This window comes from Aphelocoma coerulescens, chromosome 25 (genome assembly GCF_041296385.1).
Source record: "Aphelocoma coerulescens isolate FSJ_1873_10779 chromosome 25, UR_Acoe_1.0, whole genome shotgun sequence".
NCBI lineage: Eukaryota > Metazoa > Chordata > Aves > Passeriformes > Corvidae > Aphelocoma > Aphelocoma coerulescens.
In genome coordinates, this window is record NC_091038.1 from 1,394,855 (window position 1) to 1,419,008 (window position 24,154).

The 24,154-nt window shown below is 49.3% G+C and overlaps 4 protein-coding genes across 4 annotated transcripts; 2 read left to right on the top strand and 2 right to left on the bottom strand.

The window, feature by feature from the left end:
* The first annotated feature begins 12,722 nt into the window (after positions 1-12,722).
* Positions 12,723-13,163, top strand: LOC138098469 (feather keratin 4-like). The gene has a single exon (XM_068995037.1). It carries the CDS (start codon positions 12,723-12,725, stop codon positions 13,161-13,163), a length of 441 nt encoding a protein of 146 aa, XP_068851138.1.
* A 1,363-nt stretch (positions 13,164-14,526) lies between these two features.
* Positions 14,527-14,847, bottom strand: LOC138098470 (feather keratin 4-like). Its single transcript, XM_068995038.1, has one exon. The coding sequence runs from the start codon at positions 14,845-14,847 to the stop codon at positions 14,527-14,529; it is 321 nt and encodes a 106-aa protein (XP_068851139.1).
* Positions 14,848-18,650: 3,803 nt separating this feature from the next.
* On the top strand, positions 18,651-19,064 carry LOC138098471 (feather keratin 4-like). Its single transcript, XM_068995039.1, has one exon. It carries the CDS (start codon positions 18,651-18,653, stop codon positions 19,062-19,064), a length of 414 nt encoding a protein of 137 aa, XP_068851140.1.
* Positions 19,065-21,015: 1,951 nt separating this feature from the next.
* LOC138098472 (feather keratin 4-like) lies at positions 21,016-21,339 on the bottom strand. The gene has a single exon (XM_068995040.1). The coding sequence runs from the start codon at positions 21,337-21,339 to the stop codon at positions 21,016-21,018; it is 324 nt and encodes a 107-aa protein (XP_068851141.1).
* Positions 21,340-24,154: the final 2,815 nt, after the last annotated feature.

Sequence of the window (24,154 nt, forward strand, 5' to 3'; positions counted from 1 at the left end):
GGCGGCCCCAGCTGCCCCAGCAGCAGCCCCAGGCTGGGCTCAGCTCCTGGGGAAGCTGCAAGCCAGGAGCATCCAAGGAATTGCCTTTTCCGGCCTTTGTGGATCTGCGTCGCTTCCCAAAGTCCTGGGAATCGTCCTTTGTGCTCCCTCCATGTGACTCTGCCCCAAACACTTCCCTGCCATTAAAGTTCTGTTGCATTCAAATTCCTATCGTTGGTTTTGTTTTGCTTGTGACTCCTTTTTCCAACTCATCTTTTGCCTAATGTTGGAATTTGGGAGGATGGGAGGCTCCTGGATGAGAACCAGGCCCCTTTATCACCCTCAGCACTGGGTTTGAGTGGGGGGACAACAAATTTTCCATCACATCCTTCAATATTTCCTGTTGGAATCAGAAAAAAAAGAAGAATAAATGAGCTGAGCGTTCCTAGAAATAGGAGCTGGTTTTAGACAGACTCCTCTTGGAAACAGGAACACGAAATCCCAGTTTGAGACGTAGCAGAAGAATTTTTCACCTGGAGGCCTCTGTTTTGAGGTTTTTTCCTAAGGAATCACGGAATATTTGGGATTGTGAGCACACAGGCCCTTCAGCTCTGTCTCGGCTCAGTGCTCCCTGAGCCTCTTGTCAGGAAGAGACTTTCCCAGGGAAAAGTGCCCCATCCTGCTGGATCTGGTTGGACGACTCTGCTGCCTCTGGATGTGTCTGCGTGAGACCTGAATGTGAATCAGAGAAAAAAAAAACCCAACAAAAATAGAGAGATAGAAATAATAGAGATGAATTCTCAAACAATGTTTGTTAAGGCCGTGGCATTGCTCAGTGATGGTTTTGAAGAATCTCAGGATTAATAAGGGTGGAAAAGAATTCCAAGGCCACCAAATCCAAGCTGTGCCTGGTCCCCACCTGGACACCCAGCCCAACGTCCAGGGATCCCTCGGACACCTCCAGGGATGGCCACTCCAACCCTCCCTGGGCAGCCCTTCCCAAGGCCTGGCCGCCCTTTTCAGGAGGGATTTTCCCAAATATCCACCCTGAGCCTCCCCTGGCACAGCTCGAGGCCGTTCCCTCTTGTCCTGGCCCTGTTCCCTGCGATCAGATCCCAAATCGCCCCTGGAAGAGCCCGAAATTCCCCCTGGATCCTCCTTTTCTCTGGGATGAGCCCCCCCAGCTCCGTCAGGAGTTCTCCAGACCCTTCCCCTTCCCAAACTTCTCAAACAATTCAGACTGATTTATATTTCCTGTTCATAACACGTTTTGTTACTTCACCAGTTTGGAGTCTGGAGCCCTTTTCCAAGTGGGATTGTACAACCACTTCCTCATCCCTGATATTATCCATGTAAATAAATAAAAATATGCAGGAGAATGAATTCATTTCTGCGTGTGGAAGTTGGGCCGGTCCAAAAGCTCCCTCTGGAGCTGCTCTGGGGAAGGGAATTTGTGCCAGGAAAGGCAGAGCGGCTCTTGCTGGTGCCCTGCTCCTGCCAGGGGGCTTTGTGGGGAATTCCTGAGGCTGGAACCTTGCAAGGGATGAGGAGCTGGAGCTGGAATTCCCTGAGACAGCCAAAAACGAGATAAAAGCTGCAGGAGGCTGCTGCTGTTAAGGAGAGAGGAGGAGGAATCCTCCTGGCAGGGCTGGCACTGCTGAAAGGAGTGGGAAAGGAATTCCAGTGACTCCACGCTTTTCCAGAGCTCCCAGAAGTTGCTGGGTTGGGCTGGTCCAGTAAAAGCAGCCCCTGACAGGACCTACAGATCCTGAGCCTGGATCCCGGCACAGGGAGGACGTGGAGCTGCTGGAGAGAGTCCAGAGGAGGCTCCAGGATGGGATCCAAGGGATGGAGCAGCTCTGCTGGGAGGAAAGGCTGGGAGAGCTGGGATTATTCAGCCTGGGGAAGAGACCAGGAGTGACCCAACTGTGGCCGTGCAGGACCTGAAGGAGCTACAAGGAACATGGGGAGAGACTTTTCCCAAAGGATGGAGTGCCAGGACAAGGGGGAACGAGTTCAAACTGACAGGGAGGGGGTTTAGATGGGATATTGGGAAGGAATTCCTCCCTGTGAGCGTGGGGAGGCCCTGGCAGGGGTTATTCCATGGATTCCCCATCCCTGGAAGTGTCCAAGGCCAGGTTGGACAGGGCTTGGAGCCACCTGGGATGGTGGGAGGTGTCCCTGCTGGTGTCAGGGGGGCAGATGAGGTGGTTTTTAAGGTCCCTTCCCACCCAAACCATCCCATTTCTCTGATTCCTTTAAAATCCTCTCTCAGGGGCCCACTCCACCTTCCCAGCTCTGGAACTTTGTGTCAAACTCTGGTGAGGAGCCCTGGATCAGGCTGGCACCACAATCTCAGGACCTGCCACCCCACACCAGGTGCTTTTGAGCACCCCCAACATTTCCTGGGCTCATTTCCCTCCTTTCTGCTCATACACAACTTTTTGGTTTTGCTTATTTTTGTCACGACCTCTGCGCTCTCCATTCCCTCCTGCAAGAAGCAATTCCGGAGGCTCCCCTGGGCCAAGGCACTTATTGGGGATGTTGTGAGGAAATGCTTGGGGATGGTTTTGCAAACACCCACTCATGGTTTATCCATGCAAAAGCGCCGTGGCTCTCTGAAGTTAATGACAGGCCACAGATATTAAATCAGGATTGAATCATAGCGTCCCTTCCAAATAAATGTGTCAGGGCCACCCACGTGATTTCCCTGACTCAGACAGCGAGAAACACCTCGGGAATTTGGATCCCTCTGGTTCTTTGGGATTAAAAGCCTGCCCCTGTGTTTGTTTTCCTAATGATACCATTTCAATCCACTTGGCCAAACACTCACCTTCCCAAATCAGGGTATATTTGGGGATTTAAATGGGATAGGGCTTCTCTCACCTCAGGGGCTGAGCTTCAAGCATGCCACGAATTTCTGCTTCACCCCAGCACAAACTGGGGCTGTAACTCTTTGTCCTCTGGATCCAAAGCTGTCCCCAGCAACCTTGAATAAAGCTTTTTCCTGGTTTTCCCTGTGTTAGACAGGGAATGATTGTCATTGGTGGCTTCTCCCTCACCCCGAGTTTCCCACACTCCTCCACACTCCAACATTTTTCTGGTGACCAAAACCACCAGGAAAAGAACTGGGGACAGAGTGATTTATTCCATACCAGGATCCCTCTGACCATCCCACTTTTCCCAAAAGGGACTTTCCTCCTTTCCTGTTTCTTCCCGGGCACAAATTGTGTGGCAGAGGAGGAGTTTTGTGCTGAACCGGGGCTCCACCGGCCACACCAACTCCTGGCATTGTTTTATGTCCCCAAACCCCAGGATTGTTGGGGTTGGAAGTGACCTCTGGAGATCTCCCAGGGGAGGTGACACAGGGACACATCCACGTGGGCTTGGGATGACTCCAGAGAGGTAGAATCCGAATTCTCTCCTCCCTGGGCAGCAGTTCCACGGAAAGAAGTTCTCCCTCACTCTGAGGTGGAACTCCTCAAGGTTTCATCCATGGCCATAAACTTGGGATGAGTCGGATCCTGGACTTGGATGCCAAATGAGGAGCCAGGGCCCTACGGGCTCCGCCGGGAGTGGCTCTGGGAGCCGACTTGGCCACTCCAGTCCAGCAGTTCCCATAAACACGTCCCAACAAGCTTGGAAACAGCCAGGAACACTCATGGCTAATGCTGGGTTAGGCTCTGCTGCATTCTTGGAGGCCAGGAAAACAAATCCTGGCATTAAGGAGCTGCAAGGACGAGCCTTGCAAAACTCACGAGCTCCCACAAAGCCAAGCTCAGTCCGGGTTTAGAGCTGCAGGAGTAAATTTGAGCCTCAAAACTCTGAAATGAGAAGAATCCGAGGCCAAACAACGGCGGTCACGTGCTGGTGAGAAAAGGGTAATCAACACAAACATGAGCAAGGCAAAGCAATTACTGTAATTACCCCTCAAATTTGGTTTGGGGAGTAATGGGGCCTAATGCCCAAATATGACGTTATTTTCTTGCATCAGCCTGGTGGTCCAGCCGGGGATATAAAAACCATTCCCGACTCAGGGAGCTTCCAGCGGGTCCTGTTGGCTTCTCCTCGGTGAACTGAGTAAGTTGGATTCTGATATAACTTCTTCCTACAATAATAAAATAAAAAGAGTCTCATTTTAACAACGTTTGCATTTAACTCAGGGCTGAATTTTGGATTCGTATCCCGCCATTCTGGAAAGCAATTCTGTTTATTTTCACCGAATAATCAAAATAATTTTGATTATTCATCCAGAAGTGCTGCGGGATCGAGGTTTAAAAATGTATTTGCAATCTAGATAATATTAAAACCAGTTAATTCCGTTGTTTGATGGAAATGTAATGGGTACAACCTTTAGGTAACCTTAAAATACCTCAGCCAGCAGCTTCCACCTGAGGGGGGTGGTTCTGACCTTGTGGCTTCCAATTTTTATCTGATTTTGGGCAGAGGGGGTGTGGAAATTTCAACACAGGTTTTACAAATATTGAGATGGGCAGAGCTACAGTCACCTGTGGATGAGGGCACAACATCCCTGTGGATGTGGCCCTGCAGAATTCCTGGTTTTCCTGTGCAGGAGATGTGGGAACAACCCAAAAAATTCAGCCTGGGAAGCTGCTTTGGGTGCTTTTGTTGTGTTTATGCAAAGCTTTGGTTTTATGCAAAGCCAGAATATTCGAATCCACTCGGGATGTTGTGTGTTCTGTGTTTAGGTCTGGTTTTAAATGATTCCTTTCCTCTGGTTTGGTCTCTGATTAGGGTCAAGTCAAGGACAGGGAATTCAGAGTTGTAGCAGATTTAAAGGGTGGGAAGCTCAGGAGAATCTGGATTGGGGTTTAAAGTTTGGGTGAATAATGGATATTTGGGCATGGTGTTTAGAATGAGGAAAGAAAACAAAAATGGCTTGAGTCAAACTCAGCCCCACCCAGGCTGCTCCAATATGCAGCTAAAAAAGAAATAATCACCTGGGCTGAACCCAGAATTCACATTCCATTTAATCTGCAACAACAGATTAAGCAGCTCCTTCAGCCGGTGCTTTGAGGTGGAATTTGGATGAGGTTGAAATGACAACTTGAAATGGACTTTTGTGCAGTTTTCCAAATCCCCACCCTTCCATTTATTTCAAAACCAGAAAGAAGGTGGAGAATTCAGCCCAGGTTTGAGAACGGTTTTAATCCCACTGAAATTTAAATTTGGGAGAGCTGCTCTCAAGTTTTTGTTGTGCTTCGACTTTTTCCTCACGATCTTGCAAAAGGTTTTTATTGAATTTTCCAAGTGAGTTTTGTGCTAAATATCTGAGTTAAAGGCACCTGTTAGGAACTGACTGCTCTAAATCCATAATTATTGATATCCTTATGGATCAATTCCATCATAGGGATGATACTCCTTGGGGTTTTTGACTCCTTAGCCCAGACTTTGTCCAGATTTGGTCCAGTAAAACCTCTCACGTTGTCCATTCCTACAACAATTTATGTGTTACCCTCATTTTACTGAGCTCCACCTCTGGAGCCCAAATTACAGGAGAAAACAGATGTTAATTAAACAACAGCCCCAAAGAGGTGGTTTGGTGTCCTCAGAGAGGTGGTTTGGTGTCCCCAAAGAGGTGTTTTGGTGTCCCTACAGAGGTGGCTTGGTGTCCCCAGAGAGGTATTTTGGTGTCCCCCAAAGAGGGGTGGTTTGGTGTCCCCAAAGAGGTGTTTTGGTGTCCCCCAGAGAGGTGGTTTGGTGTCCCCACAGAGGTGGTTTGGTGTCCCCAGAGAGGTGGTTTGGTGTCCCCAAAGAGGTGGTTTGGTGTCCCCCAGAGAGGTGGTTTGGTGTCCTCCAGAGAGGTGGTTTGGTGTCCTCTCAGAGGTGGTTTGGTGTCCTCCAGAGAGGTGGTTTGGTGTCCCCAGAGAGGTGGTTTGGTGTCCCCACAGAGGTGGTTTGGTTCCCAGGGCTCTGGAAGGTCACCGAGAAGAGCCAAGCAAAGCAGAGCACGGTGGTTATTGACCCATCCACCATCTTGTGCCTTTCCAGGGGTTGATCTCATCCCGCCGGCTCCTTGGGATCGACATTTGTCCTCTCCTTGCAGGTCCAGCCCAGCCGCAAGATGTCCTGTGAGAAAACCATGTGCGCCGAGCCCTGCTCGCTGTCCGGCTCTGAGCCGCGCGCTGCCGCCTGCACCGAGCCCTGCGTGGTGGCCTGTCCCGACTCCCGGGTCATCATCTTCCCGCCCCCCGTGGTCGTCACCTTCCCGGGGCCCATCCTCACCACGTACCCGCAGGAAACCGTGGTGGGCTCCACGGAGTCGGCCGAGCTGGCCGGGGCGCTGGAGGCGGGCGTGCCCATCGGGACGGGGCAGAAGGGCCTGGAGTGCCTGGAGTCCTGCTGTGTGCCGCAGTTCGTGGCCAAGTGTGACCCCCCATGTGTCACCTCGTGTGCCCCGCCCTGCGTCACTCCCTGTGCCGCTCCGTGCGCTGCCCCGTGCGCCACCAAATGTGCCCCGCCCTGTGCCCCACCCTGTGTCCCACCCTGTGCCCCGCCCTGTCCCCCACCCTGTCCCCCACCCTGTGCCACCCCCTGTGCCACCAACTGCGCCCCGCCGTGCCCCGCACCTTGTGCTACCCCCTGTGCCACCCCCTGTGCCACCCCCTGTGCCACCAAGTGCGTGACCAAGTGCATCCCCACCTGCGCCCCGCCCTGTGCCACCCCGTGTGCCACCAAGTGTGTCCCCGAGCGCTCCTACACCTTCTGCACCCGCTGGAGGCACCCGTGCCAGAGGGGCCTCTGCAAGAAGATCTGAGCGCTTTTGAGGAAATAACCCTGGAAAGAAACAAGGGAAGAAGCGAAGGAATACGGAATGTGATCCGAAGGCTGCCGGAGAGGGAAGCACCGCTGGAAACCAGGACCTTGCGTTTAAGTCTAGGATAGAGCTTTAGTTTAGTTCAGGCTTTTTCTTTCTTCTTGGGGCTTTGCATCTTCTGTCTGTGCTTTGGACTTTCTCTGCCCAGTTCGACACCGAGCGGGGATCGAAACCGAGGGATTTTGGGAATGGTAGCGATTGGAAGGTCTCGGCAAGTGCGAGGGGAGGGATGTCGGGCTGGAAGGGGGCAGGCTGGAGCGGGTGATCGGTTCGGGCTTTTCTAGGAGTCGGCTCCTCTTTGCATTATTCTCTCTGCCAATGTTGACTCCACTTTGCATTCCAATTAAAATGCTTCTGCATCAAACCCGTTGGCCTTGCGAATTCCCTTTTTCCTCTGCTCCTTGGGCTCTCTTGGGGACACTCAGCCTTGGATAGAGGCACAGGCGACCTCGAGGCTCTTCCCGGACTGCTCCAAACTCGATGAAAGGTGAAATTTAGGGTTTGGTATTCTGCTCCACAGGTCCCTATGCTGAAATGGGCTCTCAGTCACATGAGCCAGGAACCTGTGAGCAAAACTCCTAAAATTTCCTGGCTCTGCATTTTCCGGGATAAAAGATTTTATTCCTAAAAATTCCTGGCTCTGCATTTTCTGGGATAAAAGATTTTATTCCTAAAAATACTTGGCTCTGCAATTTCCAGGATAAACCCTTCAGATTGCAGCAAAATGGGAATTTTTAGTGCCCTGCTCATAACCAGCCCTGTTTGGGGATTTTCTTCCCTCTAAACAAAGGGAATTGAGCCAAATCCAAGCTTTTCTCCACATTTCTGCATCCAAACTTTCCTGAACTGCTTTTCCAAGGACTCTTCTCCACCTCTCTGCGGTGACAGGGAGGGACCCGGAGCTTCCTTGCTCCCGGTCAAAGGCCCAGATTCCAAGAGCCGGTGCCAGCAGTGGATCCCTCCAGGCGGTTTGGGATGTCAGGCGTGTCCTGCTCATCCCATTCCAAGCAATTCCAGGCGCTGTTTTTATCCTAAAAATTATGTTTGGTTCATTCTTCCCTAATGGCCACGTTGCAGTGGCTTTGGAATTCCGGGTCATTGCCTCAATTACCCGCACCCCAAAATATCCCAAGGCAGAACAAAGGGAGCCAGGATGCTTCCCAAACACGCCTGGACCTGGAATGTTAATTTAAAGTTAATTAGCTCTTATTTGGGTTATGTTCCCTAAGACTGGAATAAGTGATTTGGGGGGGGAAAAAAAAGGTCATAATTTTCATCATTTCACACATTTTTATTTCTTTATCTTCTCCAAATATATATATATATATATATTTTTTTTTTTTTTAAGTAAATTGATGGTTTTCACCCTAAAGTTGCTCTTCTTTTATTTTATGGTGCCAATAATCAATATTTGGGAATGTTTCCAGTAAGGTCAAGTTTTAAAGAGGGGCTCCCAAAATCCACTGGAATCCCCCAGCCCAGTCATTCCAGAAGTTCACTCCCTCCACATTTTGAAGCAAATTTGGATTTTTTTAACACTGAAAAAAATTAAAACAAATAAAAATAAATAACATTTTATTGAGAACCAACCCCAAGTTACCAGGCTAGGAAAATTCCATTTCCAGCAATCCCCCACCAAATTCCTTGGAGAAAAGAAACCTCCAACTTCTTTGTGGACATCCTTGAAAAACTGTAACATTTAGAGGGAGGAAAAATGGGATATTTGAGGAGAGAGGTAAAACAGGAAAACCTGAGGATAACCCAGCTGTGGATAAACCCCCAAAAACTACTGGAGAGACACTTGGAAAAAGTCAGGAATTCCTCTTCCCACTGCCGGGAATGTCCCTAAATCCCTGTTTACGACCCGAGGCCGCTCCCAACACTTTCCCAGTGGTTTATTTTTTTGGCATCGCTGCTGAGATTTTAAGGAAAGCACGGGGGGGTTATTAAATCCCTTTTTATAGAGGAGATAATTGCTGCCCTCCGGGAATCGTGCTGATTCCATGGAGGAGTTTGGACGGGATCCAGCTCTTGGTATCTCCCGCCACGTCTGGCATAAATTATAGGATTTCCTCAACCCCACAGGGAGGTTTTGATGTTTGGCTGCCCTGAGATCGATTAAATAACCCAAATAAGTAACAAATAATTAAATTTGGTCTGGCAGCAGGAAAAAAAAGGAGACAAGGAAGGAAGAGGAGATCATTGGGAGGGGAATTAATTTGGATTTTGAGGGAGGGACACTCAGAAGTAACAAAGTTTCAGGAGAGTTTATAAATATTAAATGTTCGGAAAGTCTGGGATTTTTGGATCCATTTGGGCCTCCACAAAATTCCATGGCTTTATAAATATTAAATGTTTGGGAAGCCCGGGATTTCTGGATTCATTTGGGCCTCCACAAAATTCCATGGCTTTATAAATATTAAATGTTCGGGAAGCCCGGGATTTTTGGATCCATTTGGGCCTCCACAACCGGGTTTATACAATTTCCATAAATCCCTCTCCTCTTTGTAGGCTGCTGGTTTGTGCTGAGAAGGAAAAGCCCTCAGGGAAGGCAATTCCTGCTGGATCGTGCAGGATTTGCTCCTTTAGGGTGTCCCACGGAACGGGAGCATCCAGCAATTACCGGGATTTACGGGCTCAGTAAGGAGATAATGAGCCCATAAATGCTAATCCCAAATCTGCTGCTGGTTCCTCAGAGCGGCCGGAATTCCTTCATTCCTGCCCAATATTTTCCCTGATTTATCCTCCCCGCACATTCCAAGCTCCCAGAACTCGACTTCCCCTCCTCAAGGACGACTTTTAGTGCAAAATGAGAGAAAACAAAGCGGAGATTTTCCTCAGACCCCGAACTCAGGGCAGCCAGTTGGGTTCCCGCTGTAATCCACAAAAAAAGAGGAGGATTTTGGGATCTCCATTCTCCGGCTGCTCGGAGGCATTTTTGGGGGGTGTCCCCCTCTCTCCGCGGGCGATTTTGAACCAGCCGGGCAGGTTTGGGGTCACTGAGTCACCCCCAAATCCTAACAAAGATCTTGGTGTGGTCGGGTCACTTCTCCTTGAATTCCTCAAGGATCAGGGACGAGCCCGGGAATTTGGGGTATCAACACACCCCTGGCACGTCCATCACTATCTTATCTCTTATCTCCGGGGCTGGCTGAAGGCAGAGTCCCCTCGAGATAAGGATAAAGGTGATAAGAACCCCGCAGGTGCCTCGGATGGAGGCTCGGAGGGGTTTGGGTGTGAGAGGGACACGGGGATGGAGCGAGGAAAGGCTGGAGATTGGGATTGGAGATCGAGATTGCCCAGGCTGGGGAGGAGAAACTTTGGGGTGACCTAATTGTGGCTTCCAGGACCTGAAGGAGCCGACAAAAACAAAAAACAAAAAAGACCAAAAAACAACAACAACAAAAAAAACAAAAAAAAAAAACAAAAACAAAACAAAACAAAACAAAACAAACCCAAAAAACCCAACAAAACGAAACACCCAAACCAAACCAAAACAAAAAACAACCAAACAAAAACAAAACAAACAAACAAACAAACAAAAAACAACAACAAACAAAAAAAAAAAGGAAAAAAAGAAAAAAAAACCAAGGGAAGAGGCAATTTCCAAGGGATGGAGGAACGGGACAATGGGAATTTCACCTCAGCATCTTTTAGAAGTGAGCGGCCCTGAAATACATCGGGCATTTGCAGAGACAAAAAATTTCTATCCCCAAAATTGTGCAAAATTCCTGCTTAGATTTGGGAAAATTTCGGCTTAAATGCGCCGGTGTTGAAGGAATCCAAATCCTGCAGTTTGAGGATAAATAAATCCGTGGGCTCTCAATTTCTTTGGTGAATTATAAATTTCTTTGCACCAGGGATAATAACAAAATTATCCCTGGAGAAGGAGGGTTTATATAATTTATGCTCTAAGTTTTTAATTCGAAAAGATTAATTCAGCACGCTGCCGGGCTGGGTTTTGAACTTCTTTAATGGCATAAACTCCGATTTTAAACTGGGTTAATCCCCTTATGCGTCTCTTCCATTGATAAAACAAATTTTCACCCTACAAAGACCAGAAGTTTGTAAATTTAAGACTTCGATTTGAGGAAGAATAATGGGTTTTATGTTAAAGAAAATAACCTTGACCCGCAGAGCTCTGCGGGGTGTCCTTCAGAGGAAAAAGAGATCAGGTTTTAAAGTGAAACTATTACTCATTATCGAGTTCTGAACGTGCAGCAACCCGTCATTAATTTGATGACAGCAGAGCGCTTTGATCGTGCCGAGGCGCTTTGAAGTCCTTAAATCCATGGGGGGAAAAAAAAAAGTTAAAAATAATAAAAAATAAAATAAAACAAAATATTAAAATAAATAAAGTAAAATAAAATATTTTAAATAAAATAAGATATTAAAAATACAATACAATACAATACAATAAAACAAAATATTAAAAAATAAATAAAATAAAATATTTAAAATAAAATATTAAAAATACAATACAATACAATACAATACAATACAATACAATACAATACAATAAAATAAAATAAAATAAAATAAAATAAAATAAAATAAAATAAAATAGGAACGACCCTGGGAAGTGTCGCCTTCCTCGGAACCATCCCACGGGATTGGATCCCTGCCAGAAAATCCGGGGTGGAAATGAGGCACGGGAGAGGAAGGTGCCCAAATTCTGCTTCCTCCTGCCCCATCCCTGAGTTCGTGCCTGGAAAATGGGAATTTTCCGTGGTTTTCATGGAATTATGGAACGGTTTGGGTTGGAAGGACCTTAAAGAGATGCAGTTCCCGGGTAGGGACATTTTTCTGCTGTCCCAGGTGGCTCCAGCACAGCCTTGGACACTTCCAGGGATGGGGAATCCATGGAATAACCGGAGCCAGGGCCTCCCCTCCCTCCCAAGGGAAGGATTTATCCCTAATTCCTGATCTAAACCTCTGGAACGCGTCACTCCTGCTCTGTGACCACAGGGTGGACCCGATGATCTCCAGGTCTTTTCCAAACTAAATAATTCCCTGATCCCTGCCACAGCGATCCCGGAGCATCCCACACCTCTTGGCCGATGGATGTCGCTCCGCGGGGCTCGCAATTAACACCCACCGCGGAGAGGGGTAATTAGAGAGCTCCGGAACGAGCCGATAACCCCGATTTGCAACTAAATGAGATAAAAATCAGCGACAAATCGGGCCCGGAGCCTCGGGGCGCTGCAGGAACGGGATAAAAGCGCTCCCAGCTCAGGGCTGTTTATCCGCTTCTCCCAACTTTCCCTCTCCGCTGGAATCAGGTGAGCCCGGGCTCATTCTTTGAACCCTTAGAGCTTTTATTTTAATGTAAAAATCTGTTTTTATCTCTTATTTTAGTGTAAAGCTTTGCTATCATCTTTTATTTCAGTGTAAAACTCTGTTTTTATCTCTTACTTTAGTGTAAAGCTTTGCTATCATTTATTTCAGTGTAAAACTGTTTTTATCTCTTATTTTAGTGTAAAGCTTTGCTGTTATCTTTTATTTCAGTGTAAAACTGTTTTTATTTCTTATTTTAGTGTAAAGCTTTGCTGTTATCTTTTATTTAATTGTAGAAACTCTGGTTTTATCTCTTAGTTTAGTGTGTAGCTTTGCTGTTGAGCTCTTGGCTGCTACAAACGCTCCACTGAGGGCTTTGAAAATGGTGAATTTGGGGGGGGAGGGGGTAAACTGAGATTTAGAGCCCTCCAAGGCTTTGCACTGAGCACAGGGCGGGTTTAAACTCTCTCCTGGACTTAAACGGGCGCACTTTGAATTTTAGGATGGTTCTTTTGCAACTCTTTGCCCTGAGCTGCGCCCCAATTTGAAGGTGATGGACGTTCTGATTTCCCCCGCTGTGTTTTAGGCTCGGACCTGACCTAAACCCTCTCGCGGGCTTTGCAGAGCCATGTCTCACTGCGGGGACGTGTGCCTGCCCTCGGCCTGGGAGGGCTCCTGTCCGCAGCCCCTGACCAACTCCTGCAGCGAGCTCTGCGTGACCTCCTGCCACGACTCCAAGGCCGTCATTTACCCCCCGCCCGTCGTCCTGACCTTCCCAGGGCCGGTCTTCAGCTCCTGCCCCCAGGAAAGCGTCGTGGGAAGCTGCAGCCCCCTCGCCCTCGGCCGCTCCTTCAGCTCCGGGGGTTCTTTGGGGTACCGGGGTTATGGGAATGCTGTCGGCTTGAGGGGCTCCATCCTCTTCGGAGGCTCCTCCAGTGGCTGCGGGGGTGCCTGGAATTCCAGCCGATCCTCCAGTTGCGGGTGGTCCCGGCTGGGAAGGGGGAATTGCGGCCCTTTCCTGCACCGCCGGTACAGCTCCTGCAGCCGAGGGAGTTGTGGCCCCTGGTGAAAACTTCCCGGGGATTCAGTTCCAGGGATGTGGGGCTTGAATTGTGGGGCGGCGCTAAGGAAAGCAGGAATTCTTGTAGGAATTTGGGGTATTAAAGGTCCTGAGGTGTTTGTGTTAATTGTCTGTTGTTGTGAGTCTTGGCTCTGCTTCTCATGCCCATTAAAAACCATTTATTGCACCACCCTGGCCTGGGGTTTATTCCACCTCTCATCCTCCTGAGCTCCCTCATTTCCCTCCCAGATACTCAGTTTAATTCCCTGAATCACTGGTGGCGGTTTCCTTCCAGCCACAAGTTCTGGGTAACTTTGTAAAGGGGGAATTTTGGCCCTTCAGTGTCAGAAACAATAAAATTCTCTCGATATCCGGAGAAAATCGGGCTGTGTACACACACCCTGCTGGTGCAGAGGCTGGAGCCAAGAGTTTTCTGGGATAGACTGGAAATCCATTCCTTTGGAATGAGCAGGCGCCTCGAGGGAGAAAAGAACACTTTTAAAATGTCGTAAAGACACTGAGGTCAACTCCTTCCTCTTCCTGAGATGCTGACGGGATGGAGAGAATCCCTGATCCCACCGTTCAGTGCAGTTATTTAATTCCAGAATCCTTTAGAATGGAAAAGAACCCCAAACTTTGATGGACCAACATCGTTTCACCCAGCCCAGAGCCCCAAGTGTCACCTCCAGGGATCCCTCGGACACCTCCAGGGATCCCTCGGACACCTCCAGGGATCCCTCGGACACCTCCAGGGATGGCCACTCCAACCCTCCCTGGGCAGCCCCTCCCAAGGCCTGGCCGCCCTTTCCAGGAGGGATTTTCCCAAATATCCACCCTGAGCCTCCCCTGGCACAGCTCGAAGCCGTTCCCTCTCGTGTTGGCCCCGTTCCCTGGGATCAGATCCCAAATCCCCCCTGGAAGAGCCCCAAATTCCCCCCTGAGCCTCCTTCTCCCACCCTTTTCACCTGGAATCCTTCCAGAAAATTTTAGGAACATCCCCATGCTGTGGATGAAGGGACAACGCCCCAGCAGCCCCCAGGAGTTTTCCTTTGCTGTGGTTTCACACCCCCACGAGCCTGGGGCTCAAATCAGGCCCCATCTGAGCATCCTTGGCCCGGAATTTCCAGAAATTTCAGGAGAGAAGGAAACCAGAAAAACAAAAGCAAAAAATCGTTGCAGTGCAACATCAGCTTTAATTGAAACAGGACCAGGATTTCATGGGAGCAGCGCCTGCTCTGGGATCCACATTCCCAGGATCTGCTGCTGCCCACCGGGATCCTGCTCCTCTCACAGCCTCTGCTCCCTCGTGGATCTGGATTTTCCTGGGTCTGGGTTTCCCTGGGTCTGCATTCCCAGGGAATCCCCGCAGGGCTCAGCAGCTCCCACGGTAATACCGGGAGTACCGGGAATAGCAGGGGTAGGAATAGCGGGAATAGCAGGACGAGGAATTCTGGCCACCAAAAGAGGCTCCGGGCTCGCAGGAGCCAAAGGAACTTCCCATTCCCGATGGGAATGCGGATCCCACGACGCTCTCCTGGGGGCAGGAGCTGAGGATGGGCCCCGGGAAGGTGATGACCACGGGTGGAGGGCAGACCAGGGCCCGCGAGTCCCCGCAGGAGGTGACGCAGGGCTGGCTCCAGGCGCTGGCCAGGGGCTGGGCACAGGACACCTCGCAGAGCTGCTGGAAGGACATCGCGGGGGCTGGAGGTGACCCTGGGACACAGAGAGGGGACAGCGTGGGGGACAGAGCCGGGGAGGGCAGAGGGGAGCCCTCATTTATTCAAAAATTCCTATTTTCAACATTCGTATTTCCAATGTTCATATTTCAAAAAGTCGTATTTCCAAAATTCATATTTCAAAAATCCGTATTTCAAAAATTCGTATTTCAAAAATTGCTATCTCCAATATTCATATTTTAAATCATATTTCCACTATTCATATTTTAATATTTCAAAAATTCCTATTTCTAATATTTGTCTTTTCAATATTCATATTTCCAATGTTAATATTGCCAAAATTCATATTTACATTTTCATATTTCAAATATTCCTCTCTAAAAATTAATATTTCCAATATTGATATTTCCAATATTCATATTTTCAAATATCCATATTTCCAAAATTTGTATTTAAATTTTCATATTTCCACTATTCCTATTAAAAATTAATATTTACACTATTGATCTTTTCAATATCCACATTTCAAATATTCATATTTCCAAATTCATCTTTAAAATGTCATATTTCCAATATTCATATTTAAAATGTCATATTTCTAATATTCCTATTAAAATTAATATTTGCAATATTAATATTTTCATTATTCATATTTCCAAATTTCATATTTCCAACATTCATATTTCCAACATTCCTATTTCCAACATTCATATTCCAAAATTTACTCCTCTGTAGCTAAACAGAAAATGTTTTTTGCAGCTCCTATGAAGAAATAATGAAGACTAAACTCTTAAAAATCAACAAGATCTTGTTAAGATCAGGTGAAAATTAACAATTAACCTGGCAATTAAATATTGATTCCAAACTCAGCCATCTGGGATAGGGGAGGATGTCCCTGCCCACTGGAATGGGATGAGCTTTAAGGTCCCTTCCAACCCAAACCAATCCATGATTCCTTAAATCCATCCCTGCCAAATCCCAACCACCCCAAACCCTGCCGGGATGGAAGAAATTAGAGAATATTTTTCTTTTAATGAATATTCTTCAAATAAAAAGATCTGTTTAGTGCTCAAATAAACACATTAAACAACCATTCTATAATCGCATAAAACCCAAACTTTCAGCTCCCTTCCAACTCATGGTGTTAATCAATCTCATTAAAACGACTTCTAAGCCAGACTTACTCAGGTCAGCACCAAGGAGAAGCGCAGGAGAGTGAAGGGTTCCGTTTTCCCAGGACTTTTATACCCTTCCACGGGGTCTGAGCCACGCTTGGGGCACGCGGCCCTTCCCAAAACTTCCCAGGATTTGTCACCCCAGGGGCGGAGGAATCCTGGCACGTTGGGCAATTCTTGTTTATTGGGATGGCATCACCGCCAGGGCAGCGAGCTTTCGGCTCAAAAGAGGATTCACCCTTCGCTTCTTCTTCCTCATCCCAGGAATTCACTTCCTTCTTCCACTTTTCCCAGCTTCAGAGCAGAAAACCCCCAAATGTAACATTTTAAACAACTCTTTTGTACTGAAACATCACAGGGGTTTGAATTAAATCCATTTACAGCTGGAAAATCCCATCCAGCTCCTAAGGAGCACAGAGTGGAGAGCGGGGTCAGTTCTGGGGTCCTTCCAAGCCGGAACTTGATGATTTTGAACTAATTAAAAATCAAAATAATTGCTTGCACAGCTGCGGGTGACTGGGGAGCTGATTTAGATCGCCCGTGGCGATTCCCTCCTGCAGCAGGAGCCGCATCCCTGCCCCGCCAGGAGCTGGAATCGGCATTCCTGAGGGTTTTCCCAGTGGGATGGGAATGTTTTATTTCCTTTATTATAAACACAGACGTTGCCCCGGCCTCGCTGCTGAATTCATCAGGGTGATTACGCCACGGAGAATAGAAATAAAATCAAGTCTAGACCGGGGGAAGTTAAAGATTGAGGCACAGCGGGCTGGGATGAATTTCCAGCTGGGAAATGACCTTGGCCGGGAATTTGGGGAGAGGTTTTTTGATGCCCTCGTTGCCCTTGGGGTGGGGACATCCGACCCTGGGCACTCCTGGGGAGGAGAATCCTCCCTTTCACCCAACCCAAACCCGTCCGGTTTCGTTTCATGCTCCCTGAGCTCTCTGTTTCTGCGGTATCCGAGCGCCAGCCCCATTTCCAGGAGATGATGGAGTTCTAATTACAATTAATCGCGCTGACAAGTCCCAGCCGTGCCCGACATCTCCTCCCAGAGGCTCCCTGCATTGCCACGGGATGTTTTGTAAATCCTCTGGGCCTCTCTTTAATCATCTCCACCAGAACAAAAAAATCATCAGCGGAGCCTCCCGTGATTCCCCGTCTTGCGTGGGAGTCGAGGGCCTGGAAAGAGCAGTTTTTACCTGCTGGGAAAGGATGATTATGACAAATTAATGCTTAATAAAGCGGGATTTTCTGCGGGCTCAGCACCTTCCAGGGGGAAGTCTGGACAGGGCGCGGGGTCCTGAGTCAGGATGACCATGGGGGAAGCCAAGGGAAGCAACGATCTCTGTCAAAAACATCTCCAAATTCCTGAATCATTGTTTTTTTTTTTTTCCTTCATCCTCATCCCAAAACCTTCCTTCTCCTCAGACGCTGGGAATGATCCCTGGATTTCTGTTTAACTCCTTCCCTGGAAATCGCATTTCCTTTGTGCTCGCACCTGCTCCAGCTGCTGCCAAAACAATTTCATTTTAATCCCCCAATCCTCCCTTCTCCATCTTGGTGTTTTCTTATCTTGAGACAACATCAAACCCTTGTTTCTCCTCCGCCTTGCACCTAACCCCTCATTTGTCCAACACCCCACAGGAATTGGGTAATTTTTCGTGCCAGTTTCTTCACCGGGGTTATTAAAATCTGAGGTGAAATCCCAGCCCCAGCTGTTGATTCAGTGGAAAAGGAGATCCAGGGAGGAGCCCTGGGCACACCAAGGCCTCGCTCTTTCATCTCCTGCCCCAACTCTGAGTCAGGGACCTTTGGGGCCCTGTGAGAAACAAAAACAGGAGATGGAGAGGCCAATCCACGGGAAGATGTGAAACTGCAGGATTTTAATAAAATTTGGAAAAATTGCTATGAAAATTCATAGCAAAATAAATCTTCAGGTCCCTCTGTCCCGGGGATTGTGCCAAAGGTGGGAATCGCCCTCCCTGTTTGACATCCCAAAATCTCCGGGATTTAATACCACTCAAGGTGGAGTTTTGGGAGAAACAATGGCCACAATTACCTTGATTGAGTGACAGAAGCAAAAAAGAAAAAGGTATTTGAGGGACAATGGGGACAAAGGAGGACAGGAATCGTTCCCTTCCCTCGGGGCGAAGTGAGGAGTTGTATAAAAGCTCCTTCAGCGAGACTTTAAATCATTTACCTGCCATTCTTATCTCATCTCCTGCTGTGCGACCACGTAAGTCAGGTTTTGGGGGAGCGGGGAGGATCTGAGCTCGAATATTGTTCAATTTACCTCAAAAAAATCCCTAAGGAGTGGTGGGAGATGTTTCAAGTTTTGGAAACAGAACTATAGGAAATAAAAAAGGGTAAAACGCATTAATCCTGACATTAATTTAATTTAAAACAGCTTTACCCGGGGCACTTCAGCTTTAGATAAATGGGATCGATGCGGGCTCCCCTTTGCCCTTTTCCCAGGGGAAACTTTTTGCAAATTTTGGGAGAAATTCAGAGTTTGGGTCAGCCCTGGCGCAGCTTTTCCTGTGAATTTGGGGCTGCTCCATGCCTGGAAGTGTCCAAGGCTGGGTGCCCGGCTCTGTCCCCCACGCTGTCCCCTCTCTGTGTCCCAGGGTCACCTCCAGCCCCCGCGATGTCCTTCCAGCAGCTCTGCGAGGTGTCCTGTGCCCAGCCCCTGGCCAGCGCCTGGAGCCAGCCCTGCGCCACCTCCTGCGGGGACTCGCGGGCCGTGGTCTGCCCTCCGCCCGTGCTCATCACCTTCCCGGGGCCCATCCTCAGCTCCTGCCCCCAGGAGAGCGTCGTGGGATCCGCATTCCCATCGGGAATGGGAAGTTCCTTTGGCTACGGCGGTGTCCAGAGCTCCTGCGAGCCCGGAGTCGCCGTTGGTGGCTGGAATTCCTCCTCCTCCTCCTCCTCCTGCTATTCCCGCAATTCCTCCTCCTATTCCCGAAATTCCTACCCCGGCTATTCCCACCCTGCCAAGCCCGGCAAAGATTCCCTGGATGAGCAAATCCAGCAGAAAAAGGAGCAAATTCGCAAGCTGTGAGTGGGGAGCGCTCTGAGAGGGGCCGGGGCTGCTCCTTCATCCCGAGGAACGATCCCAGGCCGGCGATTCCCTCTGGATCGGATCCCCCAGATCACAATTCCCATCGGTTGGCTCTGCCTCGGTGTAAATTTACCCGAATTCCTCTGTAATTCCCATTGGCGCTGCTGTTGTGGGATAAATCCCAATTGCCGGCCCCAATAAAATCCTTTCTGCATCACAGTTTGGAGTTCTCCTCTGTTATTTGGGTGGTTTCTAAATGTTTAACCCCGTTCTTCCAGGAATTGTCTCTTCCATTAATTCAGGTGTTACAAGGAGTTCCCAGGCCTTGCTATAAATCCTAAAAATTCCACAGTCCCGGAATTTATGCAGACATTTACAGAATAAAACTTTATACACTTTAGACTTTGGACTTTATAGAATATATATATTTACTTTTTATATCTTTTAATGCACATCTTTACTTTTGACACACTTTATACTTTCACAGCATAAACTTTATACAAGTTCACGGAAGAAATTCAGAGTTTGCGGAGGCCCTGGCACAGCTTTTCCAGGGAATTTGGGGCTGCTCCATGCCTGGAAGTGTCCGAGGCTCTGATGCCAACACGCAGAATCTTGCCCTGGAGAATCCCATTGGAGGGTGATAATATTAAAAAAAAAATTTAAAAATTTTAAGAAAAGGGAATTTCCCCTCTCTGTGTGTCTCCTGTATTTTGTGGATTCCAGGGAAATTCGAGAGCTGAAGAATTTCTTGGTTTTGTCCCCATCTCTGAGCAAACCCTAACGCATAAAATACAGAAACTGGAACAGTTCCAGCTTTCCTGGAGTGCCGCTCGTTCCCGCCGGGGATAAACGCTGGGATTGGCTCGGAGAGGCTGGAACTTGATGAATCTGAACCCCAAAGTTTCCAGGGATGACCTGGCGAGGCGTGAGGGAAATCTGGGAATAGCCCAAGGACAGCAGACGGGGCTGGGGTGCCGAGAGACCCCGGGTGGAACCGCCCCTGTTTTATCCATGGATTGGGCGGTTCCCTGGGAAGCTGAAATGGGCATGCAGGGAATTTTCTGATGGATGAATCCATAAGAACATTCACTGGAAGACCCAAACCCTCACCCCCAGATCTCCAGGGTAAGGGGACAGTTTGGTTCCATGGGTTAGCAGAGGTTTCATTATCCCAAGAAAAAGAGAAGAAATCCAAGAGATTTGGATGCAAACACAGGAGTTTATTGGGATGGAAGCGGAAAAGCGCAAGGTGCACTCAATCCAAATTAATAATCTAAATATTTAATTAATTAAACCAATTAATTTCCATCACATTCTTCCAGCTTGGGTCACGTTTCAAAGGGCCCAGACAAATCCCAGGGGGAGGGCACAGCTCGTCCTGTCAGACATGGAGGTATCCAAGGAAAAACCCACAAAGGGATAAAATACATGGTCCCAAACAATTAAACCCATCCACAGACAAATTCCCAGGAATTCGCTGCTCAGACAATGAGGAGCACGTAGGTTGTGACCAAACAATTCGGGGTTTGAGGAGGGAAAAGGCAAATTTGGAGAAAACTGACATTGAAAACAGCAAAGCTGAGAGGAAAGGGCAGCTCCTGGGGGTGCTGAGGAGCTTCCTGGGATTCCGAGCATTTCCCAGGGATTGTGAGCAGCTCCCAGGGGTGCTGAGGGGCTTCCTGGGGTTCTGAGCAGCTCCCAAGGGTGTTGAGGAGCTTCCAGGGATGCTGAGGGGTTTCCAAGGATGCTGAGGGGTTTCCAAGGATGCTGAGCAGCTCCCATGGATGCTGAGCAGCTCCCAGGGATTCTGAGCATTCCCCATGGATTCTGATCATCTCCCAGGCTTCCCCCCAGCCCCCTGGAGCCGTGTTTCCCTGCTCAGCTGCTGCTACATCTCCTGCTGCCGTTCCCCCCAGGTTCCTCCCGCCATCCATCCCTTCTTCCCGATTCAGCAGGGCCCGCAGCCCCCGGAGCGCTGGCTCCAGACATTCCTGGAGGAGGAGGACAAGAAGCCCCCGTAGACCAGGGATCCCTGCAGGCCCATGGGGCGCTCCACTCCCGATGGGAATGCGGATCCCACGACGCTCTCCTGGGGGCAGGAGCTGAGGATGGGCCCCGGGAAGGTGATGACCACGGGTGGAGGGTAGACCACGGCCCGCGAGTCCCCGCAGGAGGTGACGCAGGGCTGGCTCCAGGCGCTGGCCAGGGGCTGAGGACAGGACACCTCGCAGGGCGCGGAGCAGCGGGAGCTGAGCTGGCTGGAGAAGGACATCCTGGGAGGAGAGGGTGGAACTGCTGCGGAACGGGGAGGGAGGGAGGGAGGGAAGGAAGGAAGGAGAGAGGGTTGGAAAACTGGGTGGGATGTGCCGGGAGGGGCTGCGCTGCAAAGCTCAGATGTTTTTTCTTTCCTTTCCCCCTGTCCTCTCCTCCTCCCTCCCTTCCTCCTTCCTTCCTTCCCTCCCTCCCTCCCTCCCAAAACTCTTCAAAAACTCAGAAGATTTTTCTCTCTCTCTCTTCTCCTAGTCCCTCTCTCCTTTTCCCTCCATCCGTCCCTCCCATGCAGCTGCTCTCCAAAATCTCAGATTTTTCTTTTTTCCCTTCTCCCAGTCCCTCTCTCTCTCCCTCCCTCCCTCCTAAGTAGCTCCCTCTCCAAAACCTCAGGTTTTTCTCTCTCTCTCCCTTCTCCCTCTCCCTTTCCCTCCCTCCATCCCTCCCAGGCAGCTCCTCCCGATCTCCCCCACGGAGCCATTCCCACCCCAGCCACCCCTGAAGTGTCCCCTAGACTCACTCAGATCTCGAAGAGGAGAAGCCCGAGGAGCTGTGATCCGAGGAATTCGGAGCTGGAATGTGAGGAATTGGGAGCCAGGAGCCTTTTATCCCATCCCAGGATTGCCCGCGGGGGTTGAGACATCCCTGGTGTTTCCCAACCCTCCCCGGGCTCCGATTGTTTTATCCGCCTCGGGACAATTGTCAGTTTCCCCCAACACCCTCCAGTTTCTTCCTTGAATTTTTTGGAAGCAGTTTCACTTCCTGCAGCGTTTTTTTTTTTTTTGCTGATTTTGCCAAGACGGCAAAAATGTTGGGGAATTAATTTATTTGTGGAATTGCTTCACAAGCAGGGACAGCTTCCGTGGGCCGGGTGGCTCCAACCTGGCCTTGGACATTTCCAGGGATGGGGAATCCATGGAATATCCTGGGCCAGGCCCTCACAGGGAACAATTCTTTCCCAATATCCAACTGAAATTTGTCCTCCGTCACCCATTCCCTGTGTCCTGTCCCTGCAGTTCTTCAGGAAAAGTCCCTCTCCAGCTTCCCCGGAGCCCCTGCAGATCCTGGGAGAGGCTCTGAGGTCTCCACAGGCTGAACATTCCCAACATTCCCAGCCTGGATCCATCAGGAAGGGGCTCCAATCCACTGAGCAGCTTCGTGGCTTGGGGACACCTGAACCAGGCACAGAATTCCCGGTGGGATCTCACCAGAGCAGAGCAGAGGGGAAGAATCAAACGAGCTGAAACAAAGAATTTTGGGGTTTATTTGGATTGGTCCTGCCGGGCTTCTCCTTTTGCCCTTTCAGGAGGATGGGGAGGTTGGGACAGGGATGATTTCCAAGGGTTCTGTGATTCACCTGCTGGGATGTGGCGCCTCTGTCACCGTTTGGTGCCAGGCGAAGTGAAACCAGGTGTGGTCGGGGCAGGAGCAGCTCCTGGGGGTTGTGGCCCCACAAATTCTCCCTTCCCTGTTTTTTCTAATCCTGTTTTTGGTTTGGGTGAATCCTCTGAACTGTAAATTTCAAGGTTTGGGAAACAACACTTGAGGAAACCCCAGGAAAGGCTTCCTCAGGCTTCCTACCCTAACAGTTACCAACAGAAAAACTGGAATAAAATGGGCATTTTAGGACAGAAATCCCAGGTGCACTCAAAACCAATTGCTCAAATTATAATTCCATAAAGAGGAGGGATTTTGGAGGGGAAAAGCTCATTTCTTGAGGCTGAATAAGGCTTTGGGAATAATGCTGGGTATGGAAAATGTGGAGAAACAGCAGGAAATTTACCCAGTGAATGACTGGAGAGGGAGGAATCCGAGGAATAAATCTGCTGAAGTTGCAGCCAAACCTTTGCATCAGCTGGAGCTGCACCTGAACATTCCAAGGTTTTCCGGGGGTGATGCATGGGTCCCCTCCCTGACCTGGCTCACCCCAGTCTGTGAATCCTCCTCACTCAGCAGCCCCGAGCTCAGCGCCGATCCCATGGATTCCCTAAAAAGTGGACATGGATTTCTCCTGCAAAACTCCCCAGCTCCCAGGTTACTCCACCTGGACATTTCAAGCAGGAATTGCGTGTGTTCCTTGGCCAGGAGGATGGGAATGAGCTCTTCCCATTCCCAAATTTAGCAGGAAGGTGCCTATGGACGAACGTGCCTCATATCAGAGTCACGGGAGTTGCTGTGGGTCAGTCATGGGAGAAATTGCACAATTCCCCCTTTCCTTGGCAAAAGTGGGGTGGGAGCTGAGCTATGTCAGCACCTCATGTTTATGGATCGAGCTCTGAGCAATCCCTGCTCTGTGAGGCAATCCCAGAAGTAGGGAAAAGCAATAATAAATGTTCAAAAAAAAAATCGTTACTCTGCCTGAGTAATGCCGTGGATGTAATGACAACAACAATAATTGCTGAGCAAAATAATGACTTTATCTGGGGCAGTGACAGGCGGAGGGAATTTTTGTTGGATCATTCATCAGCCGTACATGTTTCAGCTCCAGCTGATTGCCCAAGGAAAGGTATAAAAACCCGCTCAGCTCTGGGCTGCTCCATCCGATCCTCCCAGCCCGCTCTGTGCTCCACAGGGGTAAGTCCAAACCTGGAATTGTTTCTGGAACTGTCAGCATCTGAACTGAGCTTTGTTCAGATCCAGAACCGTGGGGCCAGCAGGGCCAGGGCAGGGATTGTGCTGGGAATGGGGAAGGGAATGTCCAGGGCTGTGTTCAGTGCTGGACAAGCATGGAAAGAGGGACATGGAGGGGCTGGAGCAGGGCCAGAGATGGGAATGGGGCTGGAGCAGCAGGAAAAGGGTCTGGAGAATCCAGAGGGAGC

Excerpts from the sequence above, each read along its gene's own strand:
- LOC138098471 (XM_068995039.1), top strand. The coding sequence starts at position 18,651 with ATGTCCTTCCAGCAGCTCTGCGAGGTGTCCTGTGCCCAGCCCCTGGCC.
- LOC138098469 (XM_068995037.1), top strand. The coding sequence starts at position 12,723 with ATGTCTCACTGCGGGGACGTGTGCCTGCCCTCGGCCTGGGAGGGCTCC.
- LOC138098470 (XM_068995038.1), bottom strand. The coding sequence starts at position 14,847 with ATGTCCTTCCAGCAGCTCTGCGAGGTGTCCTGTGCCCAGCCCCTGGCC.
- LOC138098472 (XM_068995040.1), bottom strand. The coding sequence starts at position 21,339 with ATGTCCTTCTCCAGCCAGCTCAGCTCCCGCTGCTCCGCGCCCTGCGAG.